The sequence below is a fragment of the Mus musculus genome, chromosome 16 (genome assembly GCF_000001635.26).
Source record: "Mus musculus strain C57BL/6J chromosome 16, GRCm38.p6 C57BL/6J".
Lineage (NCBI taxonomy): Eukaryota > Metazoa > Chordata > Mammalia > Rodentia > Muridae > Mus > Mus musculus.
In genome coordinates this window covers 45,159,813-45,184,874 of record NC_000082.6, presented here as the reverse complement: position 1 = coordinate 45,184,874, position 25,062 = coordinate 45,159,813, and the positions used below count along the sequence as shown (strand labels likewise).

Sequence of the window (25,062 nt, the reverse complement as noted above, 5' to 3'; positions counted from 1 at the left end):
AACAACAATGAAACCCTAATGAATTACTTTATAGAAATATTAAAATTCTTGACATAAATACACTGAGAAGTGGAAGCAAGCTTTCTCTGGGGGTAAGAAGCTCAGTAAAAAAAAAAAAAAAAAAGTTGCACAAAATAAAAGGATGCCATCAAGGTTTTAGCTTTGATACATACTGTGCAGCCCAAGATGGGCTAGAATTTGCAATCCTCCTGCCTCAGCCTCCCAAGTAAGGGTGGTAGGATTATTAGTGTAACCCACCATGCTCACCTAAACAATTTTTTTTGGAAAAATTATCATATAATTTTCAATAGATTATCAGCATCCTCAGTATATTCAGAATGTTACTTGTTATAAATTACTAATCCAAAGAAGCAAGCATGATGCTTTTCTATAAGGACCATTTGAGACAAATCATGTATCTTGGTTCAGCTTGACTTTTTGTGGACTCATGAAAACACATTGAAAAGGAGAGAATGCCAAAGCTCAAAACTGAGTTGCCTTGGGAAGGCTAAAGACTTCCTAAAGGAAGAGTTTATACTCCACACTGATGTAAAGAGGCCCTCGCAACACTGTACACCAAGTCTAAAAGATGAGTGCTATGAATTTACAACAAGCTGCCTAAGCTACTGATCAAATGAGATTGATCAACAAATCTAATCTATAGCTAAACAAAGAAAACCAAAACAAAATTCTTAGTACTACATTTAAAATAAGTAGGTAGTCGAGCAGTGGTGGCACACATCTTTAATCCCAGCACTTGGGAGGCAGAGGCAGGCAGATTTCTGAGTTCAAGGCCAGCCTGGTCTACAGTGAGTTCCAGAACAGCCAGGGCTACACAGAGAAACCCTGTCTCTAAATTAATTAATTAATTAATTAATTAATTAAAAAAATAGGTAATGTTTATCCTCCTTTCTCTTGGATATTTAATTAAGCAAAAGAAAAACATTTCTAAAGATGAAAGAGAATTTTGCTTATAAAGTAAAATTTTCTTTTACTGATGTTTACACATCTCCACACGGACAACACAGACACTCTCACTTGCCCCACACACATATACACCCAGACCTGCATGGGTGAACTGAACACATAGGAGGTGGTGGGAGATGAGGATGGTTTTCAATGGTCACTGTTTTCTTCACATGATCTTGACTGATGTCTTCATACATGTGCTCAACTGTTAAAGGCTGCCGTTGCTGAAAGCATAAAAGGTGCTGTGAATCCACTATTGAAGCTTGTAGCCTACGCCTATTTATAAATATTAATTCCTTCAAAATCATTTGGAATTTACGATTCCAGATTATTCAGAATTGCCAGATTGTTTGAGAAAGGATCCTGAACACTTGGGCTCTATAACAGGAGCCATCGTTAATGTTGAAAATATGGCACAAGTAAGTAAGTTTATAGATGCCAAACATTTTCAAATTTTAAGAATTTATCCCTTAAGCCCATTTCATTTTTTACTTCCTTTTATGAAGTCATAAAATGGCAAGTTAAATGAGTTGATCTAACTTCAATTATTCTGTAATCCAATATCAGCAGAATAAAAATTGGTAAGGGAAATACTATAGGACATAATCTGTTTGTAAATGTTTATATACTCCACAGATGGATTCTGACAAAATATAAGGAGTTATACAGAGTTGAACTTCTTGAATTTTGAAGCAATAAGCTTAGAGGAAAAGACTCAGGAGTCAGTATACAACATAGTATTTGTATTTAATCCCTAGCACTGTCACACTGAATAGTTTATTCTAAATGCAAATCAAGTTCAATAATAATAGAACTGTAAAAAATGACTTCAAAAATTTAAAAGACCATATATACTCATGGATCAAATAAAGAAATTGAATTAAATCCACCAGTTTAAAGTCTTTACTTTCTATTTCTTTCTACTTTACCTCATCATAGCCAAACAACCATAGCCGTGGTGTCTGGTAATATTTGTCGTAAGTGATGTACAGGTCGTATGTTCTTGTTTGTAAAATAGCATCTTCACCTCCAGCGTCAGCCTTAGCTTTGCAGGCTTCCACTATTTTCCTTGTGTCTAGGGTAGCCTGTCACACAACAATGACAAAAACTTAGAGCCAGTAAAAATTGTTCTGTAAGACTATTGCCATTATTGAAAACACTAACACCCAAGTTCACTCATAAGAACTATCTTAAAAATACATCAAATTTACAAACCTCATCTGTTTCCAACAATCCACTCTCTTCATATTCTTACAGAAAAAAGAAAAAGAAAAAAGTTAACTGAGTTATAATGTATCAAGACTTTAATCTTTTTAGTTTGATATATTATCACCAAGTAGCATGATCTTTTTTCTTCTTGAAATTTAATAAACAGCTTTGTTCTCACCATAGAACCTACACCCCCGGTATAAAATTTTCTATTCTGACCACATCATGGGCTTTCACCTTCTCACTTAAATACTTCCCAGACTCTCTCAGACATACCCAAGTGGCATCAAGTGCCCTTCGAGGCCATTATTAAGTAAAATAAAATAAGCCTTACTTGAACACAAGCACTGTGGTGACTGATAATGGCCATGATATCACTGAGGTGCTTACAATGGAAGCCACATAGCATGCAGCACAGATATGCTGGACAAAGGGATGATTTAGGTATCATGGATGAAAGACATTGCTCAGCATAAGATGCCATCGTTTTACTTAGAAAACCTGCAATTCAAAACTTAAACTATCATATTTCTGGAATTAATTTCATATTTAATATTTTCAAGACAGCTGATGGCAGGTACTGAGACCCCTGAAGTCGTGTTATAAGGTAACACCACAGCTGACCACCTACACTGCATTCTTTAAAGTTAAAAGTGGTTTCGGTTTTACTATGCCCAAGTCTATATGACTAGTTTCCACCTTCGTGAACTCAGAGGCCGCTTATAAACCAACATAACTTATCACAGTCAGACACTTTCTTTCCTTGCCTTTCACATTATTTTGTATTGCCTTTCTCCTAACTTTCCTGATGCTGCTTCTTCAGTATTTTCTACTCTGCTTCTTTTATTGCATCTACTTAAAAACAAAACAAAACAAAACAAAAAAGCCCAGCAATTTACTAAACAATGTTTTAGTAACAGAAGTAGGAAAGATTTCAAGCCTGGGACATTGTCTTTTCAAATACATTGCCATTAAAGATAAACTCATCACATCCATTGTGTGGGTTTTGTTGTTGTTTTGTTTTGTTTTGTTTTGTTTTGTTTTGTTTTGTTTGAGACAGGGTTTCTCTGTGTAGCTCTGGCTGTTCTGGAACTAACTATATAGACCAGGCTGGCCTTGTACTCAGAAATCATCATTAGGGTTAGGGTGTGTAACATGGACACAAACTTTATTTTGCAACACTACTATATGACTAAGGGGAATTACAAATCATATATCTAAAACTGACCTGACTCCTTTCAAGGTAATTACTCTCAGTTAATGGCATTTCTCCAGACATTCAGGTCACATTTGTCTACCCTGCCTTTCACATTTCACATCTAATCCAGCATCAAATTGCTTTCACCCTACCCTCAAAATATTTACATTATTATTTTTCTCACTGCTACCAATGTTATTATCCTAGCCCAAGCTACTATTATTTTGCATTTTTATTTTATTTAGTATATGTTATAAAAAGTTTCCTATTTTCTTTTTCCTCTCACTATTCTTCTATTCTTGGTTTTCAACTTGATTAAATATGGAATTAACTAAAAATGAAATGGCTAGACACACCTGTGAGAGATTTTTCCTATTATTTGACAGGGAAGACCCACTTCTAATACAGATCTCTGAGGTGAGAAGATGCACCTTTAATCTGGGTCATACCTTCTGCTAGCAGCCTAGATAAAGGACAGGGAAGAAGGACACTCCTTTTTGTTTGCTTACTCTCACCCTTATTTGCAAGCCCATTTCGTCACTGGCATTAGATACTACTTCTCTCAAGATTCTGGTATGCACTGAAGATTAGCAGAGACATGTGTCCTCACGGACTGAACAACTACTGGATTCTTGGACCTTCTGTTCATAGACAGCCATTGTTGTATTAGGTGAACCACCCTGTAAGTTATTCTAATAAATGCCCTTTATATTATAGATCGATAGATAGATAGTCAGACAGACATACATACTCATTCTATATGTTCTGTTACTCTATAGAATTTTGACTAACACAACCACAAATTTACAGTCACAGCGATTCTGTTCAAATGTTAACTCATTTTACCTAGAAAACTGCTTCAGTGACTTCTCTCTAGTTAGGACACTATACCATTTGGCTCCCAGTTACTTGTCTGACTCCACTATCTTCTTCTTATTCTCTAGCTATAGAATACTTTATATAAGTCATACATGTTCCCTTCTCAAGACCTTTGTTTACTCCCTTCATTGCAGATATATTCTCAAAGTATATTCCTTGACTAACTTAGCAAAATATAGAAATGGTACTCCCTAAGATAAATTATTCTCTTACGTCATCTTTCTCTTTTAACACTGAAAATAATTCAACATAATATATTTTATCTATTTTCTAAATTTTTTATCTAGTTAAATCAAGAATTCCAAAAGATCATAATATCTGTTTCATCTTTAGCCCTAAATGGTATCTCAACATACATTTACTTAAAAAAAAAAATCTGAGGGCTGGAGGCTAGCAATGATGTAGTAGTATTTAACAGCTATGCAAAAGAATAAAAGGCCCAACGGAAGACATAAACATTAAGAAAGAAAAATCAGTCACAAAAATAAAGGGAGAAAAAACCAAGAGGATGTATTAACACAATCAAACAATAAAGCCACTAAATGCAGTAGGATTGCTGTATTATATAACAAGGAGGTTATCACATGGTGACAGCAATTCCTTCATCTATCTTTAACTGAGATTTAACTTCTATTAAAGATTAATTAAACAGAGGTAGCTCAGTGGTTAAAAGCACTAGCTGCTCTCGTAAAGAACTAGGGCCTAGTTTCCTACATCTACATGGTGGCTCAAAATTATTGGTAACGCTAGGATCCAACACCCTTTTCTAATCCCCTTCATGAATATGATGCACATTCATACATGCAAGCAAAACACTCATACACACCAAATAAATGTAAAACGATAAAATAGGAATTTTGACTAGCCGTGTACTTAGAAACATTTCTAGTGCTCCACTATGCTTTGAATCTGCAGCATCCCCAGTAGAGGTTCCTGTTCTGAGTGTTTCCCTTCTGACAGCACTGTTTCAGGAGGCTGTGAAGCCTTGAGGAGGTAGGGACTGACTTGTGGAACAAGTCAGAGGGCGTGGGTTTCTATAGCTTAGCCCTTGGTTTTAACTCCTCTGTTTCCTAGCCTGCTACTGTGTAAACAGCCATTTTGCTACATGTTCCTCCAATCAACAGGGCAACTCCACCAGGTTTTTCCACTACTGATGAACTGAAAGCTCTTAAAACTGAACCAAAATAGATCTTATTTCCTTGCTTCTGTCATATATCATGGTGATGTAAAAGTAACTAATACACTATTCTGTTAGAATGATTGGTTTTGATTTTTGTAATAATGTTTCATTAATATACCACCCTGCTCTTTCAAATTCGTGGCCTCTTTTCTCATTAACTGTTGTTATATGCAGCAACAAGTATAGTATCAGAATATAAACTACTTATGTCTGTATAATGTTACTTATAAAATATGTTTGCAAGACTATTTGGTATTGGATAACCAGTTGGTGTGTTCTTCCCTGGGGAAAGACTATTTCTCCCATTCTCAGCATCCTTAGTTGCCTGTAGTTCCTGTGTAGGGTTGAGGACTCGTGGGCTTTCCCTCCACCCACTCAGCATGTCTACTGTTGTTATCCTTGTTCAGCTCACATTTGGGCAGTCATGCTGGTGAGACTTTAAGTGGACATAGCTCCTGTCACAATCTCATAGCAAACCCCCTAATCCTTTGGCTCTTACAATCTTTCCATCTCTTCTATGGTAATGATTTCTGAGTATTAGATGTGGGAGTTATTTGGTTGATGATTCTTATCTGGTAACCAAGATTATTTCAAAATCTAAAGGAACAAAGGATTCTGCACAGCTCCAAAGTCCACATTAAACAGACATTAAGTCTCTCTGCCCATGCATGACACACACTTGTAATTCCAGCACTCAAAAAGGCTGAGGCAATAGGATCATGAATCTTATTAGGCCAAACTGAATTACGTAAGATCCTGCTTAAAAACAAAACAAAACAACAAAAAAGCTATCTTTCTATGTCTAAAAGCACAGGACTGACTGCAGTCCTAACGGAGGTGGGAGAATTTTGAGCCAAGACAATATAACAAGACAATGTCCAGTTGTCCAGTTTGGGATTTATCACTAATCATCCTAGTAAAAATAATTCTGTCAAAATCATGTTCTAATTAAAACAGAAGAACGTAAAACCAAAATAAGTTTTTATCCTGACCTGATAAAATATAAAACAAACTAAATATTCACAAGGCTCTTAAATGTTAAGCCAACAGAAAAGAATTCTTAGTCCACATGACATATAAATATTCAAAAATCAACAGTCTAATTAAAGCAATCTAAACTAGCAATACCTTCCATGTCTGCAGCTTCCCCTTCATCTTCCTCGTCTTCTTCATCACACAGTGCTGAGCAATCTTGGAGTTTTATACTGTCCTTTGAAATTAATTACACTTAAGTTATGAAAGTGTATGCTCATTAATTCAACATTAAGCATACTTAACATGAGATATTTATCAGCAGTATTTATTTCCTTCAAAACCATTATTAGACAGCCCGTCACATACATGGTTCTATTCTTGGTGTTGCTGATTCAGAAGGAAGAAAACAGAAGAAATCTCCTTCCTCTGACTGCCTGTGCTTCTTATGTGAATAGTTTTACGACCATGCACCATCTAGTGATGAGGACACATTCTGAGAAATCACTGCTAGGTGATTTCACCAAGAGAAGACCACAGAGTGTAGCTAAGGTAGCCTTGACATAACCAGAAGATGTTATCTTACAGAAACTCCAGCAGTAGTGTGGCCATCCTCATAAATACTCATACTCAACACTGAGCACAATGGTAACTGACCACAGTAAAAAAATCAGAATCATCTAATCAGGCAGTTTATGTTCCCTAGAAATTCACACACCAATGACAACGACTAACCCATAAATAATTCACTGGAAGTACCATGCTAGATGCTGTGATTGAGAAGTATCAGAGGGCACGTATCATTGTATCACTATTATTACCTTAGGTGACCATTTTAAAAGTCATTTCCAACCAAAGCCTCACTGCAACAGTACATACTGTAAATACTTATTTACTTGGTGTGTGTACACATGTATGGAGTTCAGAGGAAATTTTTAGAAGCTGGTTCTCTCTTCCCACCAATGTTTGTTGTAGGGATTGAATTCAGCTCATCAGACCTGGCAGTCAGCACCTTCACTCACTGAGTCATCTCACAAGTGCCAAAAAGTATTTTACTGCTAACTACCAATAATGCATTGGTATTAAAAAAGCTAGTTCAAAGTTATGTTAACCTGCCTATTTACAACGTAAAGAAAAACTACATATTTATAAGCCAAACACATTGTAACTTGAAATGAAGTGTGAAGCTTTATTATATGCTAACTTACTAAGAATATCCTAGCTGGATAAATCTAAAGTTATAAGAGCTTACAATTACATTTTCATTCACCTTATTAATAGTATTATATAAGAAAGAATAATGCCAGTGAGAGCCTACTTAGGGCTTATTTACCACTAGAAACAAATGAAATATATCTCTATTACACTTAAAATGTAAACCAAAGAAGATTGTCAGTACTTGGATAATTATTTAATGAACTTTCCAATGTCAGATGTCATTGACACAACAGGGTAGAAATAAACAACACTTGAGTTCAGATGGAGAATATTGTAAAGACTAAATTACAAAAAAAGAAAGTTCTATTTATAATAAATTACAGAAGGCACATACCTAGCTAAAAAAATTAGTTCACCACTTCCTCTTTAGAACAAGAAAGTTAAGTATCAAAATAACCATTACCGTATTTGTTAAAAATTTTTTAGGCAGGCCTGCTGGCTTAAAACAAGTAACTCCAGCTAACTGGGAGCCTATGGCAGAAAGAATTAAAGTTTAAGTTTCTCTGAGCTACATTCATAGCAAGTTTTAGGCCAACAAGGGAAACCTAGTCAGATGCTGTCTGGCTACCGAGAGAGACAAGCAGCTCAGCAGTGAAGCTCTTGCCTAGCACCCTATGCAACAGGTTCCGCCTTCAATTCCCAGTATAAAACCAAACACCAATCATAGTACCTTGCCATCTGTCACTACAAATCTGAGCCACAACAACAGACAAAATAAACAACATGTTGTGAAGCAACAACACAATTTGTAAGATTTCTTCTCCGTCATACTTCCAAAAATTAGAAAATCAAAAGGATAAATGCCTAGGCCAATGAACTATCACTCCCAAATTACAAAGCATATTTGACTTTCTTATTCTTTAAGTTCCAGGTAATAAATCCCCAAAGATACAGTGACTAAAACACACACACACACACACACACACACACAGGCCTTAAATTAGTAATTTATGTAGGGAAACACAGGGAGGTTGGTGGGGGGAGGAGAGAACTGACTGATTGATTGATTGATGGATGGATGGAAAAAAGCAGCAACACATATATTAAAACTAAAACCAATACAAAGAACATTTATATGATCCCTACATAAAAGTGAAATGGAAATTAAGAAAGCAATCCATATCTTCATTTGTTAAAAAAAGAAAAGTAGCTGGGCAGTGGTGGAGCATAGCTTTAATCCCAGCACTTAGGAGGCAAAAGCAGGTAGATTTCTTAAGTTCTACTTAGTGAGTTTCAAAACAGCCAGGGCTACAGAGAAAAACCCTGTCTTGGGGAAAAAAAGAGAAAAGAAAAACAAGTATTCTGTTTTGTTTTTTTTTTTTCATAGCATTTCAAACAATCATAAAAATATAAAGCAGATGCAATCAATCTGAGAAAAGGGCTGAAACGTCTGACCTAAATCGAATGCAAATGTAGTCGCACAAAAGCTTCACCCAATCATACTTATGTTTACCCACACAAACTTAAACGATTTTTCAAAATGTCACCATTTTGGCTGATACTAAAGTACACAGTGAAACCTCTAAAAACAGAATTTTAGAAGTTACTACCAGTAATTTAAGAAACAAAACAATAAAATTGGTTAGAATAAACTACAAAATGTAGTACTAATATAACATTAGCACCTGCTCATCAGCAAAGGCAACCTCTCCCAAATCTTCCTTTTAAGCATTTACTGTCCAGTGGAGTTACACTAGGACTTTTATTTATTACACTAGGACTTTTATTGCAATTCATTAGTTACAAGCCTGATTACCTGAATTCTATCTGCTGGGCCCACCTCACGAAACAAGAGAACCAACTACCCCAAGGTATCCACCAGATTTCTACATCCTTGCCTTGATATACACACATTCACATACACACACCCAAAATAAATACACAAATACAATTTAAAATTTAAATATAGGCAAAAACTAGGGTCACTGACTTTAGAAACGTTAAGTAATACCTTGCTTTCCAGTGTAATCTCCTTAACTGCTTCAGTAATTCCTGTAATACCTGTTTAGAATTCAGCAGAAAAAAAAATAACTAAAATTAAGCTGCAAACATTTCAGTTATGTGAATAAAACATTTATTTAACTGCTTATAACAACACTGAAACAGGCATATTTTGACAGATTCTTTACAAATGAACTTTTCCAAATAATCCAAAGGTACCTCCAAAAATATGCCTCAAAAACTCTAATTTAGCAACGTATCTATATCACCATGACTTGGTCCATTTTCTATTCTTCATTTGAATTTTTTCACAACACACACTACAATCAAGAGAGTATATGACTTCTGTTTACACTTTAATTAGAGCTGCATCAAAATTAGGTTTTGGTTTTGTTGACACACACTATTTGCTTCAAAAACATTGGCCATCTGAATGTAGTAAGACCATACCACACTCGTACAGACCTTTTACTTCACCAAGTATGTCTACATTTTATCCATATAATTCCATCTGTAAAAGAGAGTAACAGTTTCTCCCTATGAAGAATGAAGTTGACAGTCAGACTTTGGCTAACTATTTTAAGTGTATTACTCAGCGGTACATCCTCAGAAGTCCCTTGTCACAGAAAGGTACAGTGCAGATAAGCAGCAGCACTACACCAGAGTCCTGCATAACAATTCAATCCCAGGCACCTATCAGTTCTCAAAAGGACAGTTTAACCAGGATGGGAGACTCAGTACCTAATGTTACAACAGATTTAAAGTCCTAAATTCAAAATGCATTTAGCTCCCAATAAATGCAGCGTATTTTCTTACTCTAAAGTTGGCATGCCTTTAACAGTCCTAAACCAAAGGATTATGAGCTCACCTTCACAAATGGAAGATGGCACCCTCCAAAGACCAGCATTACAAGTCTTTATTTCATAGCAGTTTGGCTATCATCCTACAATAGATATGATCAATCAAGACGGTAAAACCCAAATCTATCCAATCAAACTAAAAATACAGAATTATTTACTGAACATAAAAAGAAACCTCATCAACCTGCCAAAATATAATAATGTAGTAGCATCCCATTACACCAACCCCCAGGCACTAGCTGGAGAAGCCTCTCTCTGCAGTGGGAAGCAGTCATGCAGAGATTCCTGATGGTCAAAGGGCTAAGACTAAGTGACTACTAGGTAGCTGCTCAGCCCTCAGTATGACTCTTTATCCCCAAGGCTTAGGGAACTTCAGGGAGGAAGTGGTAGAAAGAAAGGAGAAGCTGGTGGGTTGGGAAGGAATGCTGAGGGGTGCTGTATTCTGACATGGACAATGTACTCATGATCTCACAGCAACTCTCTGCTTATCTGCACAAGACCTACATAAGATTTAAGCCAATTAAGCTCACATCATGGATGGGGAAGGTACTCATGAGGTTCCACCCCAAGTGAGTACCACTGGTGTTGATGGCTGCTCAGGGAGGTAGATAAAGATTTGTGTTTGTTTTGCAGGCAGGCACCACTGGTGGATTGCCCAAGCTCTGGCGGTTGGTCCCACATCCATGTACATGTAGCCTACATTAATTCAACTCAGTGAAATCATTTAAAAAGAAAACAAAGGAGGGGCTGCTTAGAGGTTAAGTGCACTGATAGCTCTTCCAGAGGATGGAGGTTAGGTTCCCAGCACACGTGGTAAATAAGAACTGTTTCTAACTCCTGTTTTAGGAAATCCTATACTCTTTCTTCTGGCCTCCCCAGGCACTCCACTGTGTGCACACAATGCAAACATACATATTGATAAGACATCATACACATAAAAACAATAAGGACATGAGAACTTTTTAAAAAGGACATAAAGTGAGAGGGGTAACCAAGGATATGAACAGGGTATACTAGACATATATGTAAAATTGTCAAAAAGATAATTTTTAAAATATTCTTAATTTTAAAAGTATAGCACACCTGACAAAGCAAAAGAAAGCTCAAATGTTTATAAATAGTCACACTCCAGACTTGTGATGTTCTATTCTGTCAATCTGGTTAGTGTTGGGTTAGCTAGCTAGCTCGTCAAAAACTAGTCCAAAGGTTGCAGTGGAGGTACTTTTTAAGAGACTTTGAATAAATATTAAAACCAGTATTAAATAAAGCAAATCATCTTTCAAAAAGTAGGTAAATTGCATCCAATCAAGTAAAGGAGAGAAAAGAAAATGAAAGCCACTAAAGAACTGCCCACAGTATCAACCGCTCCTTGGTGCTCCAGCCTGTTGGGGCATGCTCTGCAAAGTTCAACTGTCATATAAACCAATTCCTTAAAATATATTATATCTACTTATATTACAGTGTAGCAGTGATCCTCAAAGAATGAGCACTGGAGAATTAAAATTTCCACAAGAGATCCTATCCTGGGAGAGAGTAGGATGTAAGTCCTGGCTATAGAGGAAGAGGGAGAGTATTCACTTAGGCCTGACAATTTATGTCCTAGCTAAATCTACATTACATTTCCTGAACTTTGTCTCATCTTTTCTGTAAAATCATAGCATCACTGAAGAGAAGGAAGAGATCTTTTCTATTTCAGGTCTAGTCACAACTGTAAATAAATCCATTTCTATGTCCTGTGGTTTTCCTCTAGCGTGACAGAAAGCTCCATTTCTCCTGTCATACCTATCCTTCCAGCACACCCCTATTGGTTCTGCACCTCTAAAGAACTGACCAATACAGAGGCTAATTAATAGGAAAAAACAACAATGAAACCTGGATGAGGTGAAGCAAGGCACTTATTGGGAGTTGGGAGTACTGCCTTATCCTGAGACACAGTTCAAAGTTTTAATTCTTTAAGTATCTCTAATAAAGATAAGAATTAATTACATGCATTTAATAAACTGAAAAGCAATACTACTGCTATTTCCCACAGAGGAAAAAATGGTGCTACTTGTTCTGTATCTTTAAGTAAACATTTTTTAGCAGTCAACATTTTGTAGACTTTTGCCAGTCAAGCATACTAACACCTACTTAGCTCTGTGCATTAGGACCCTATATGTAGGTTCAAAGTTTAGGATAGTGTTTCTAAAATAAAATACAACTAGAAAATACAATATCTTTCCAGCTTTTCAGAGAAACTACACTATAAATAATCATTTTAGTCAGTCACCAGGTAATTTACTACCAACATGCTACCTTTATCTTCCAACCTTGAGAAAACTAATGAAGAGTATTGAAAATTCTCTGAAGGACGGGGGCTGGAGGTGAGGGAAGCATGACAACATGGACAGACGAAGAATGACGGATGCTGAGCCTACCTCTTCTAGACTTTAGCACAAGAGATTCAGAGCAAATGCATGTGCCGTCAGTACTTTGTATAGATTTATTTTCTCTTCTATTTAGAAATAATGAAAATAAGTGACTATTTCCCACTGTAACTGAAGCAGCAGACGCTACCTTTTCTTTTTTGACTTTGGGGACAAAATTGTAACTTATGTATCCTTTTTTAAATTTTAAATCAAGCCTGTTATAAAAAGATTGTGAAAAACTTTAAAATAGTTTAAACTAAATACGTGCTATTCTGTACACGTCTCACCTGTGTTGTGATATGTATCTACCCATCCCCCATCACCATCATCTTCTTCAATGATAGCTTCCAATTCATCCGAATACTCCATCTGTTTACACCGCTTGTAGCATGGAACTGTTAAAACAAACAAACAAATTACTAATATATAACCCACTAATAATAAATCCATTAGAAAGAGAAGTCGTCTATCTTAAAAAGAAAAAAACTCAGTATTAAGTAAACCTTTCCCTCCCAATGAGACTGATATTTTCAGAGTTACACTCAGCCCACAGACACATCATTATCTAGCCCCATTAATCCTTCCCCAGTCTGCTGTATCAGAAGACAAGTAAAAAGGCTCTGGTGTGAGCATGTCTGTCTTCCTTTACCATGATCTGTGAGGAACAGCTGGCTGAAGCCAGATGATGGTGCTCAGTTCCAAGCTAATGAATAATATTTCACACTAACGGCTCTAGTCTCAGAATAGCAAACACCACCTGTCACACTGAAAGGTGGTAAAGGTGACCTCTGGAATGCAAGGCTAAAGTAACGGTTAAAGTGAATTTCATATTTAAGTTCCAATTATTTACCAAGGATAAACAGATTAAAATTCAATAACCTGCTAAATTTTACTTTAATAAAGGTGCCAAATGTTTATATAGATGTATTAATTAATGAGTACTATTATTTCATAAACCTATAATTATCGATAACATGTGGTATAAACATTATGCTCAAGACATCATCATTAATTTCCTGATTAAACAACCAGGATATAAATTATCAACCTTAAAAATATATACAGCATAGGAAGAACGTCTGGATTTTTTGCTTGTGTTTTTGGTACTGTGCATCAAACACAGGGCTTTGAGCCGAGTAAGAGCCAGCATTCTGCCTTTTTAACCACTGAAATTGAACTGGAATATGATCACTGGAACTGAAGGAGACTATGTGATCTCCTTAGGTCTCCTTATATAGCTCAGGCTAGCCTTGCACTTACCATGCAGTCCAGATAGCATTCTTTCATCCCCATATGCAAGAAAATGCACACAGGCATGTGCCTGCAAAACTGCTACGCGTTACATATTATCTGCCTTCCAAGTTTAGGTTAAAATACAATAGAAGTCTATATATTGTTACATGGTTATTTTAAGACCATCACAATCTTCTGATGTTTTACAAATTAACTTCATAAATATGATGACTTCTATTTTAAAAGAGTTGTGCCTGTGGGTAAACTTTTGATGGCACAGTGGATAATAAAATCTTTAATCTTAAGATTTTATATGTCACAAGTGAAATCAATTTCATGTTCCATGAAAGTTCACATCTAAACATTAAAGACAAACAGCTAAGTATATTGTGATTATGAAATCAACTTAGAAAAAACTATTAAGAGGAATCTAAGTTTTCCTGAGGACTTCTTCCATACCATGACAATTAGATCTTTTTGATAAAAAGAACTAAAAAGGAAGAGATAAAAATCAGAAAACATTACTGGGATAAAAAACCCAACTCTTCATGACATTTTCATATTTTCATCTGCAAGAAGCCTAACTTCAGACACATATTAGAATCAATAACTATAAATGGGATTTTGTTATTTCAGTATACTATGCAAGGCTGGAGAGAGCAGTTAAGAGCACTGACTGCTCTTCTGAAGGTCCTGAGTTCAATTCCCAGCAACCACATGGTGGCTCACAACCATCTGTAATGAGATGTGACTCCCTTTTCTGGAGTGTCTGAAGACAACTACACTGTACTTACATATAATAAATAAATCTTTAAAAAACATATGTATACTATGCAAAATTTACTAATGAATACAGTGATATAATTCTTACCATTTTTGGTTACCAAAAATTGTTTGTCTGTCGGAAGATATGCCTTCACTTTCAATTCTTCCCCTGTAGCCCTTTAAAAACAGTGGAAAACACAAAAATACAAAATGTTGTAAAAGTCAAATGTGTAACAGACAAAATCACATGAAAATCTATTAAGGATGTACTTCTGTGGAAATTGTTTTAGCACTATTAGGCAAGTCTGCCATTAAGTAAGGGCACAGAAAAGCATATAAAATATATTGGGAGATGCAGACAGAAGGAATTTGTATTTAACATTAAGCTTAAATGGTAGAATAATAGAACTAGGAAACTATTATACTTGGTTCTAAACAAAAAAAAATGCAGGTCTTTCATAATGCATCCCATCATATAACCTCTCAGACAGTCAATATCAAAGTACTGATCATTTGAGATAAGGGTAAGGGATGGGGATGGAAAAAGCCGTATGCTATTACATACAACGTAGACAATCAGCAAGATCCCTTATGCCCTAGAAGTGGGAATGAGTTGGGGAAGGTAAGGAAGGGCGTAGTGATAAAACCTATCACTTTGTACAATGACTATACACTAAAAACTTAAAATAAAATAATAATATCCCTCTCCCTACTATGTCTAAAATTGAAACTAAAAGATAAAAGGTATTGAATCAAAGATGGTAGTACTGAAAATAATGCTTAATACAAACAAAATCCTGTTATAGCATGTAACTACAGGACCTCCAGCTCCAACATGAGCTATTAATTATCAATACATTCTTTAAAATGTTACTATCACTACTATTCCCATCTTATAAATAACAAAACTGAAGTTGAAAAGGGTCAGAGTGCTCACAATCAGTAAAAGAGGCTGGAAGAGCTGGGATCAAGTCAAGTGACTGTAGGTTCTTCTTCAAGCACTTCTACTATGAGTCAGGAGCAACTAGTGATTCTGAGTGCTCTGAACCCCTCTCTGTCTTCTGTGCACCATCTACTAGACTTGGCCAGGACAGAGCTGGCATGTGGTGCCTTCGCAAGTATCAACACAAGACTTGTAAGCTACATTGCCTTTTCAAGATTCTTCAATTTAAACCCCACAGAATTGAGAATAAGATAAAGCCAGGAATATTATTTATAAACCTTATGATCATCTTTCAATAAGCTCAGCTATCAGATTCAACACCAGTGCCTAAGTTGTAAGGGAAGGAGAGTCAGGACCACGATGGCTTATGTACACAAACATATTAGCATGTAAATATTTGCTTCTGGGACTACTTATGTAAATATTTGCTTATGGGACTACTTTAAAATAAATATTCCTTGGTCCCAGCAATTCAGACAAAAGTGTAGGCTCTGGCATGGAGTATAACTGGGTTCTCAGTTACAGTTTAATTATTTCAACAATCACAATTTATAAAAGTGAAGCTGGCGAGGTTTATCTCAGTGGCTAAGGGTGCTGCAACCACCTGAGCTCAATCTTTGGCATCCATGAGGCAGAAGGAGGGAAATGACCCCACATATTATCCTGTGACTGCCACATGCATGCTCTAGCATGCTGTGCGCGCACGCGCGCGCGCGCGCGCGCACACACACACACACACACACACACACAGAGTAGTTTTTTAAAAGTCTAACTACAGTAATCTTAACTACGAATACCTGTTAAAAGATACTGCCTATTTATACACAGCTCCTCCTCACTGTGCTAAACTTGCAACACCTTAACTACCTGGGTAATTTAAGGCAAAAACAACAAAAGACCTTTAATAAAGAAATATGGGTCTATCATAGTAAAGAAAAGGCAAATAAGTTATTTGGTTCAAATAAGTGTTACCTTATTTCTAATGTGTATAAATACACACCAGGAACTAATTATAGCAAGAAATTTAGAACACACTAAATCAGAGAGCATCTATGGATTTTTATATTTTAGGGCAAAAATACAGACATGTGCACATATAAATAAATGAAGCTGACAATCTGTCATTTCTTGGTACATAAGAATTTATGCCCTATAAGATACACAGCAAATGATAAAAACCAAAGACAACTATTTCAGGTACATGTTAAAAACAAAAATGAAAGGAACTAAAACGGGTCACAAGTGAAAGAATTTTCTAACTTTGGTTTAAAATAATTGAGGTGATTAAATTCTTTAGCTAAAAAGAAAACTGGAACGAACTACAACCTTGTCATCCTAGAATCCAATAATTAGAACTGTATCTTTCAAGTATAACTGAAAAACATCATTAACAAGAAGATACAGCATGTTAAAACATCCCTACAACATACACATGAAACTAGCTTATTATGTACAGACAACTGTTATCCAAACACAACAGGTCAGCCAGCACTGAAATAAGATTTTAGAAAAAAAACCATTTGTTAGTACTAAAAAGTAATAAACTTTCATTCATTGTAAAGCATATTTATGTTAAATTACTTTGATATTTAAGAATAATGTTATTGAAAAATTCTTTCTAATTCTTTATGGACCTAGTCCCAGACAATTTCCAAAGCGGGACATTCACCTGTGATGTTAAAGTTCAGGTATTATATCTTAAAAAACATAAGCTCCATAAAATCTCTGCATTCATCACAAAAATGTTCAAATTTATTAAACTCTTAATCATATTTTTAAAAGAATCACAGATCAGATTTAGGGAAAACAAAGAAAATACTAGCAAAGGAAGTTAAGTGGATTTGAGTATGTCTACACTTTGTGCTAAAAGAACAAAGTAAAATACATGACACCTACCCTCCCCCACCCCTCACCCTTTATTTTCCTTGGGGGTTCACTGTTTCAGGAGAAGAACCTAGTGAAGAAGGCTATGCTAGCTCATCTCCCGACTTTTCATGTGTTAACCACTTTACAAACTGCCTGTAATCCTAAGGCTCAGCAGTGTTCCAATTTTCACTCAACAATACTTACCATTGCCATGTTGGACAGTGGTGGACTAAGTGATCTCCAGCTGCCACAAACTATGCAGGGATTGCAAGGAATATGGAAAAAGCGGAAAAGATACATTGAACATCACTGAATACAGGATGGCAAAATACCAAACTGATCACCCTGGGTAACTCTGAGACTCAATAATCAATTAAAATGAAAATAGCCCAAAACCTGCTTTATCAAGCTGAAGAATTACAATTAGTTAACTTAAAAAAGTTTTGTTTAGCACCTATAAAAACCTCAATTTTGGAAGAAAAAAAACACTGCTATCATTTTGTTTTGTGTTCTGTGTATCCCTGGCTGTCCTGGAACTCACTTTGTAGAGAGATTGGTCTATCTGCTGACTCTGTGTCCCAGGGAGGCACCATCACAACCGGCAGGCAAACACTTATCTTTAATTCAATTTTCATCATCAAATCATGTTTCAAACTTTAAAATTGAAACCCTGACATTGCCGGAGGGCAAGGCAACGAACATCAAGTGTCAAAATCTATCTTGCAATTCAATAGAGTCCTGTTAAGGACTGGAAACTCAAGGAAGAAGTTTAAAGATACAGATATAGGTCTAATGTCAACCTATTTCATTACAGTGGAGGTTTCTTCTTCCTCCTGTGTTATTTCTTAGCTCTTTCCATTAATTTATTTATTTATTCCCTTTACATCCAGATCTCTTATCACTTTACTCCCCCTCTCACACAGTCCCTCCTCCCACATCCCATTCCCTTCTCCTCTGAGAAGGGGGAGGACCCCTGGGGACCAACCCACCCTGGCACATCAAGTCACTTCAGGACTAGGCACATCCTGCTTTGCCTGCATATGCATGTCTTTGCATTCCTGGTGTCCATGGGGGTCAGAAAAAGACATGAGGTCCCCTGGAACTGAAGTTAACTGATGGTTGTGTGCCATCATGTGGTTGCTGGAAACCACACTCAGGTTTTCTGCAATATCTAGTGATCTTTTAACACTGAGGCACCTCTTTAGCCCTCTATTTTTTAAGAAACCTTTTTTTTTTTTTTGTGGTATCAACCCTGGGGCATATTAAACAAGCATTCTATGTCTCCCCCAGCCCTGGACCAATATTGAAAGAGAGCTTTATTATATTCTTAGAAGGACTCATTAAAAAAAAATTATGGGGGCTTGAGAGATGGCTCAGCGGTTAAGAGCACTGACTGCTCTTCCAGAGGTCCTGAGTTCAATTCCCAGCAACCACATGGTGGCTCAAAACCATCTGTAATGAATGGGACCTGATGCCCTCTTCTGGTGTGTGTGAAGACAGCTACAGTATACTTATATATACATAAAATAAATAAATCTTAAAAAAAACAATTATACTATAGTAACAAACAACATGAGATGGGGGGGGGAAGAAACTTAAGTTATAACTAACTAAGAAAGCATCTGCAAAATCAGATCTGGGGTCCAGGTTGGCTTTCCAGCAGCAAACCTGGTGGCACACACATGTAATCCCAGTACTTCTGAGGTGGAAGCAGGAGGACCAAAGAGTTCAAGGGCCTTGTCAGCCACCCGGTACATTCCAGATTGGCCTGGGATACATGAGACCCGTGCAAAAAATTTTTAGAGGGAGAGGTATAGAGGGAGAGGAGGAGGAGAAAAAGGAAAGATCTAATGGATTCCTTGGGCTTTCTGAGCAGGCTGACCATTACATCAGCTTTCATTTTTTATCACAAATAAAAATCAGACTCAGGGAAAAACAATTTAATATTTGAAAATGTTCTAGTTCACATGAATATAAGGTAATCTGGCTGAAGAATACTAACCTGGCTTACCTTTAAATGCAGAAAACAAGAGTCAGCTAAGCAGAGCTACATTGTAACCACTGGAAAGATTTGAAAATGCTTTCCCAATTGCCTCTATTTCTATTTTGTTTTGTGTTCTGTGTATCCCTGGCTGTCCTGGAACTCACTCTGTAGAGAGACTGGCCTATCAGTTTCCCTTTTAACTTAGAACTCTATCATTTGTGGGTTATTACACAGCACAAAATTAGGAGACTTTTCATATTCTCAATACCTTTTGAAAAAGTCTATCTATCCAAAAGTCCATGTTCAATTGACAGAGTAAAATTCAGCTGTATAAGCACTCAGAAAATAGCCTACTTAAGATGATATATCACCAAAGTTAAGATATGGCAACTTTATTCCAAACATAAACTTTTCTTCTTTCATTTAATGCATTTGGGGGTTACCACAACCAAGTGTTGCTTTTTTAGCTGTGTGGTTGTCAGAAATTTAACACATCAGAGTAACAAATTAACAAAATGCAAGCCAAAGAGATTATTAAAAATGAAAATTCTTTAATTATATTGTCTTCAAATCATAAGACATTAATTTTATCTAGTGGTCTCCTGATAGTAACTATTTAAATATAACAAAACATTATGAAATAAAACTGAAAAAAGAAACCCACAGAACTGCACCAACAATTAGCACATGTGGATGTCTGTCCTCATTAGCAAAAGCCATTATTACTAGTTTCAAAACTCAAGTGAAATAACTTATTACAGTCAAATTAACAATTGCTTATAGTAGCTTTCTCATAGCAGAAATTCTTCTGTGGTGTTTCTCAATACACAATACTGGTCAGTACTCGATCCAACAAGATACATGCAATATTTGCATTTTAGCAGACACTATTCCTCAATTGACCTTTAATTCGTTTATCACTATTTAAATTAGTTATGCCAGCATTTGCTTGTACCCAACAGATACAGTATCATGCTGCCTCTCTTGAAACAAGAGTATTTCCACATTTCTCAATGAAGACAAAGAGAGCTGGAAACTGGTGGGTAAGAGCCCAGAAATAAGAAGAAACAAATTAACAACTCAATTCAGTGTGTAGTATTTATCCCAAGCAAATCATACCTTCTCATTGTCTTCCCTCAGGCTCATTCTAATTTAGTTCAATCCTTTAATTAAGTTCTATCTAAGCCTAGCATTACAGCTTTGTATCAAATTAAGCTAATTTTGCCTTAGTTCTTTTTTTTTTTTAAGGGAAAATTCATACTTCATGAGGCCATTAATTTATTCACGTTAGGATGAATTTTTGTTTGAAAACCGATTGATTCTATAGCACTGCAGCCAACAATTAGTTATATTCACACAGTAAAGATAAAGCAAAATATGCAAGCATAGCATATGATTATCTTTGCTCTTGATTTCAGGTAATTAAAAATCCACAGCTAAACAATGCCTGTTCAGGAAGAAAATTAATGAGACCCTTAAGAACAAAACTGACTTTTAATTGGCATTGAACAGATTACAATCATGACATCTAAAGCAAAGTAAGTGCTTTCAAAGAATTTCCCATCCAAGCCCCTCATTTTACAGCGGGGTAAACGTGATGCCTAGCCCTATATAGCTGATTTGCTAAAGTAAGAGATTAGACAGATGGTTCTAAAAAGTACATTCCTTAGGCTCTTTCCACAACACCCCAGTTCTTTATTAAGAATAAAGGCAATTTAAAAATATAAAAAAACCAAGTCCAATCAGTACAGCAAGCCATTATTAGGCCTCCAATGAACTGGACTGCAGAGAGTAGCGCCATAACTGGAAACTGCTTTAAAGTTAGTTTATAGCTAGACCCAGTGCCTCATCATGCAACACAGCTCATTTTATGTTTCTTTTTTTTTCCACGTGGAAGAGGTTTTATTGGGAGAGAAAAGGTGGCAGAAGAAAGAGAGGAGGTGAAGAAAAGAGAAAGAGAGAAAGGGGCGGGGGGAGAGAGAGAGGTGGTGGAAGAAAGAGAAGGGGGAAAAAAAGCTCATTTTATGTTTCTATCAAAACAAGGAATATGATTCTACTGCTAATGAATTATAATAAAACCGAAGATCAATTTTAAATAAATCTGTTGCTTTTATTAAGAGCAAGTAAGCAAGTGTTCATTCATAAAATTTATCCCCTGGAATAAATCTGTCTGGGGGTGAACTATCTAAATGAATGAGATAACAACACAAACTTGTTGAGCAAATAAAATGAAGTGACATTCAAAATGTTGCTCTATCTGAAAAGTTTAAAAAGTACAGGGAGCAGGTAAACTCTTCATAGCTCTAACAGCACTTAACTGTCAACACAATCTGTTTAGCAGACAAAGTGAAAACATGGTAAAATACTCAGTGTCAACTATGTAAAATTAAGCTAAATGATAGGAGAAAAATCACTATCAAAGTTTTAACACAATATCATAAAATATACATTTGGTCTAAACAGAGCCAAGACAGCAAATGCCAGAGCCAGGGCACATCCTCGCAGCAATAAAAGATAAGTAAACACAACTATCTTTTCATCTCCCTTTTCCCACTGTCACTTCCACAAAGAGTTCAACTACGGAGAAATATGAGAAGCAGAAAAATGAAAAGATGTTCTATATCATCTGCTAAGGGAAGTAGGAATTCTCTTAACCTAATTATTATAGTTACCTAAATGTAATTTACTAAAAAAAAAAAAAAAAAAAAAAGAAAATCAAGATGTTTTCTAACAAGGAAGAAAAGGCACTAGTCTAAAATAATTGTAGAAATATAAAGGCTTTAGGGTATCTTCAACACTCACCTCTTCTGGGGTGATTACACCCGTTTCCTTAAATTTTGATTCCTAAAGAGGGCAGAAAGAATAAAAGTATTAGACCATGTTCACATTCAACTAAAAAATGTCTTAGGGACAAATATTTGCCCCTCCCGGACAATGAAGAATATGAATATGAAACTAACAAAACACTAAACCTAAATATACTGTGTATAATAACACTAGTCCTTGCTAACAGAGACAAACAGGTATACTGTAGATGAATTACAAGAAATCACTTGCAGTATAATTTAATCAGTACAGTTTTTAAAAAGCATGCCAAGATTTAGATCAGAGTGGCCCTTGTTGAGGAACAAGTCATTCTGCAGCACTCTATCTCAGACAATGATTAAATAAACGGATATATTAGAAGCCAGCAGAAGAAATCATTTAGTACTTCATATTTTCTATTATTCTCATCCCCATCATAACTTTCTTCTTTTGTTTTGATTTATTTTCTTCTAGATTGGGTTTTGTTACTGAGGCCAAGCTGGTGTGTAACTCAAAAGCTTCCAGCCTCAGGCTCCAGAACATTCTAGGCACTGTGTCACTACCACCAGCTTCATTAAACTTTTAACAGTATTTTCTCCTCTGAAGCAACAATGCTATTAACTAATTTTTGTTCCACAATTTTACTTACAAGATTTTTGTGGTATAGTCTACAACATAAGACATCCATTTGTGAATATTATTTATTCAACAAATATTTACCATTATATGACAGTACAATTTGAGACAATGTGCTACATGCCTGAAAAATAAATCAAACTGATCTTTATAGCATGAAGAGGAAAAAAAACTAGGTAGGGGAGAGGTGGTATTAAAATAACTCCTCGGCTAAGGGTCCAACTTAGCACCTCCAGAACCCAATGGAATTTTGATTGGCTTGATCTTGTTCAGGTAGTGAATGACTGGCACTCTGAGTTTGAGTGTATCAGTCTCTTTCAAAGACTGATACTTTGAAAGCAGTCCTCCCAGCCTCTAGCAGTTTCTCTAGGAGAAGATAAGTCTCTTTTCTTCAAGTTGTGGTCTTTGGTAGGTTGTCCACTCTCCAATGGGTGACCCTATGCCCACACACACCTAGGCAGCAGTGACTGTGCTCAGAGAATTAAAAAGAAAACACTAAGTTGGCAGAGGTATATGCTGGGGGTGATCTGGAAGAAATTGGAGGTGGGGAGGTAGAGATGGATATAACCAAAATACAATGTACACATCTATGAAATTCTCAAGAAATAAGAACAAAATATATTATAAATAAATAAAGGATAGAAAAAAGACTAAAACCATAAGGCTGTTTGGAGTAAAAGGATTGCTGGCTAAGGGAGAAAGAAAAATTATAGAAGCAAAGTCTGCTTGATTGTGTACTAAGGAGGGAGGCTACGCCACAGTACTCACAAGTTAGAGGAGACTGGGACTTGTAGTGACCAGAGACCCTTCAAGATCACTCTAAGGATTTCGGCTTTACTACACAGCTGCCATCTAAACAAAGCCATCTCTAAACCTTCACTTCCTAACAAAGCATCATTTCTTTCTGGATTATCTCTCTTTTTCTCTTTCCCTTCCCTCATCTATAAGGATTCTCTTTACAGGAGTGACAGGAGTCACAAGGAGGGGCCATTAATTCTCTTTTATACTAAAAACATATGCTACACATTGCCTCCAGGCAGGTCGGCAAAACACTTTAACCTCAGAACTTGGGAGGCAGAGGAAGGTGGATCTCTAAGAATTCAAGGTTAGTCTGAGCTACACAGTGCGGTCCAAACCAACTAAGTCTACACAGTGTGTGTGTGTGTGTGTGTGTGTGTGTGTGTGTGTGTGTGTGTGTGTGTGTGTGTGTGTGTATGTATTTTTGATTCCTCGAGAACTATTCTACAAGTTCAACAAAATGCAAGTGCTATACAAGATAGCCATGTTATATTTAATTGAGAAGTGTTTTGCTCATCTCTCCCTCAGACTAAAAGTTAAATTGATGGTACATTATTAAAACACTGTGAATCTACACAGATACAATATTCTGGAAGTATAACATACAAAAGAAGCATTTGATGTCAATGTAGAAATTATTTTCCAATTCTTAAGTAAAAGAGTAAATCTTAACTAAAATGACTGTCACTGTATACATATAAAAGAAACATTCGCAATTGTTCCAGATTCTTCAAACTTGATCCAAAAATGTATTTTTTTCAAAAGTATTTTATTTTATTTTACTTTATTTTTTGGTATTTTTCGAGACAGGGTTTCTCTGTGTAGCACTGGCTGTCCTGGAACTCACTCTGTAGACCAGGCTGGCCTTGAACTCAGAAATCCGCCTGCCTCTACCTCTCAAGTGCTGGGATTAAAGGTGTGCAACCCCAACGCCTGGCCCAAAAGTATTTTGGTAATAATTATTGGAAAGCATTCCCCCCTTGCCAAGGAAAGATCGAACAGCCTACTCTGCCCATCAGCAGATTTCACCCCTGCACTAAGATTGGTAAAATTCTAACTGAAAGCTAAGTACAGAACAAAAACTACGCAAAATTATCTGTTTCTCTTTTACTGCTTGCTTTTTACAAAGCAAAATCAAGTTACCGTATGTAGCCTAGAAGGTGTAAGAAAGCTCTGAATGAAGCCCTGAAATTTTACT

The 25,062-nt window shown here is 36.2% G+C and overlaps 1 protein-coding gene across 2 annotated transcripts in view; it reads right to left on the bottom strand.

Moving 5' to 3' along the window:
• Atg3 (autophagy related 3) overlaps nucleotides 1–25,062 on the bottom strand; it is a 29,710-nt gene that overhangs the window by 3,664 nt on the left and 984 nt on the right. The window contains exons 2-10 of one of the 2 annotated variants that reach the window (NM_026402.3): nucleotides 22,428–22,469; nucleotides 17,846–17,895; nucleotides 14,939–15,009; nucleotides 13,122–13,229; nucleotides 9,577–9,626; nucleotides 6,564–6,645; nucleotides 2,185–2,219; nucleotides 1,899–2,054; nucleotides 1,066–1,193 (exon numbers count right to left, since the gene is read on the bottom strand). In NM_026402.3, the coding sequence (NP_080678.1) occupies nucleotides 1,066–1,193; nucleotides 1,899–2,054; nucleotides 2,185–2,219; nucleotides 6,564–6,645; nucleotides 9,577–9,626; nucleotides 13,122–13,229; nucleotides 14,939–15,009; nucleotides 17,846–17,895; nucleotides 22,428–22,469 (722 nt within the window). The remainder of the gene's footprint in view (nucleotides 1–1,065; nucleotides 1,194–1,898; nucleotides 2,055–2,184; nucleotides 2,220–6,563; nucleotides 6,646–9,576; nucleotides 9,627–13,121; nucleotides 13,230–14,938; nucleotides 15,010–17,845; nucleotides 17,896–22,427; nucleotides 22,470–25,062) is intronic. The other variant, NM_001356366.1, reaches the window with a different exon arrangement.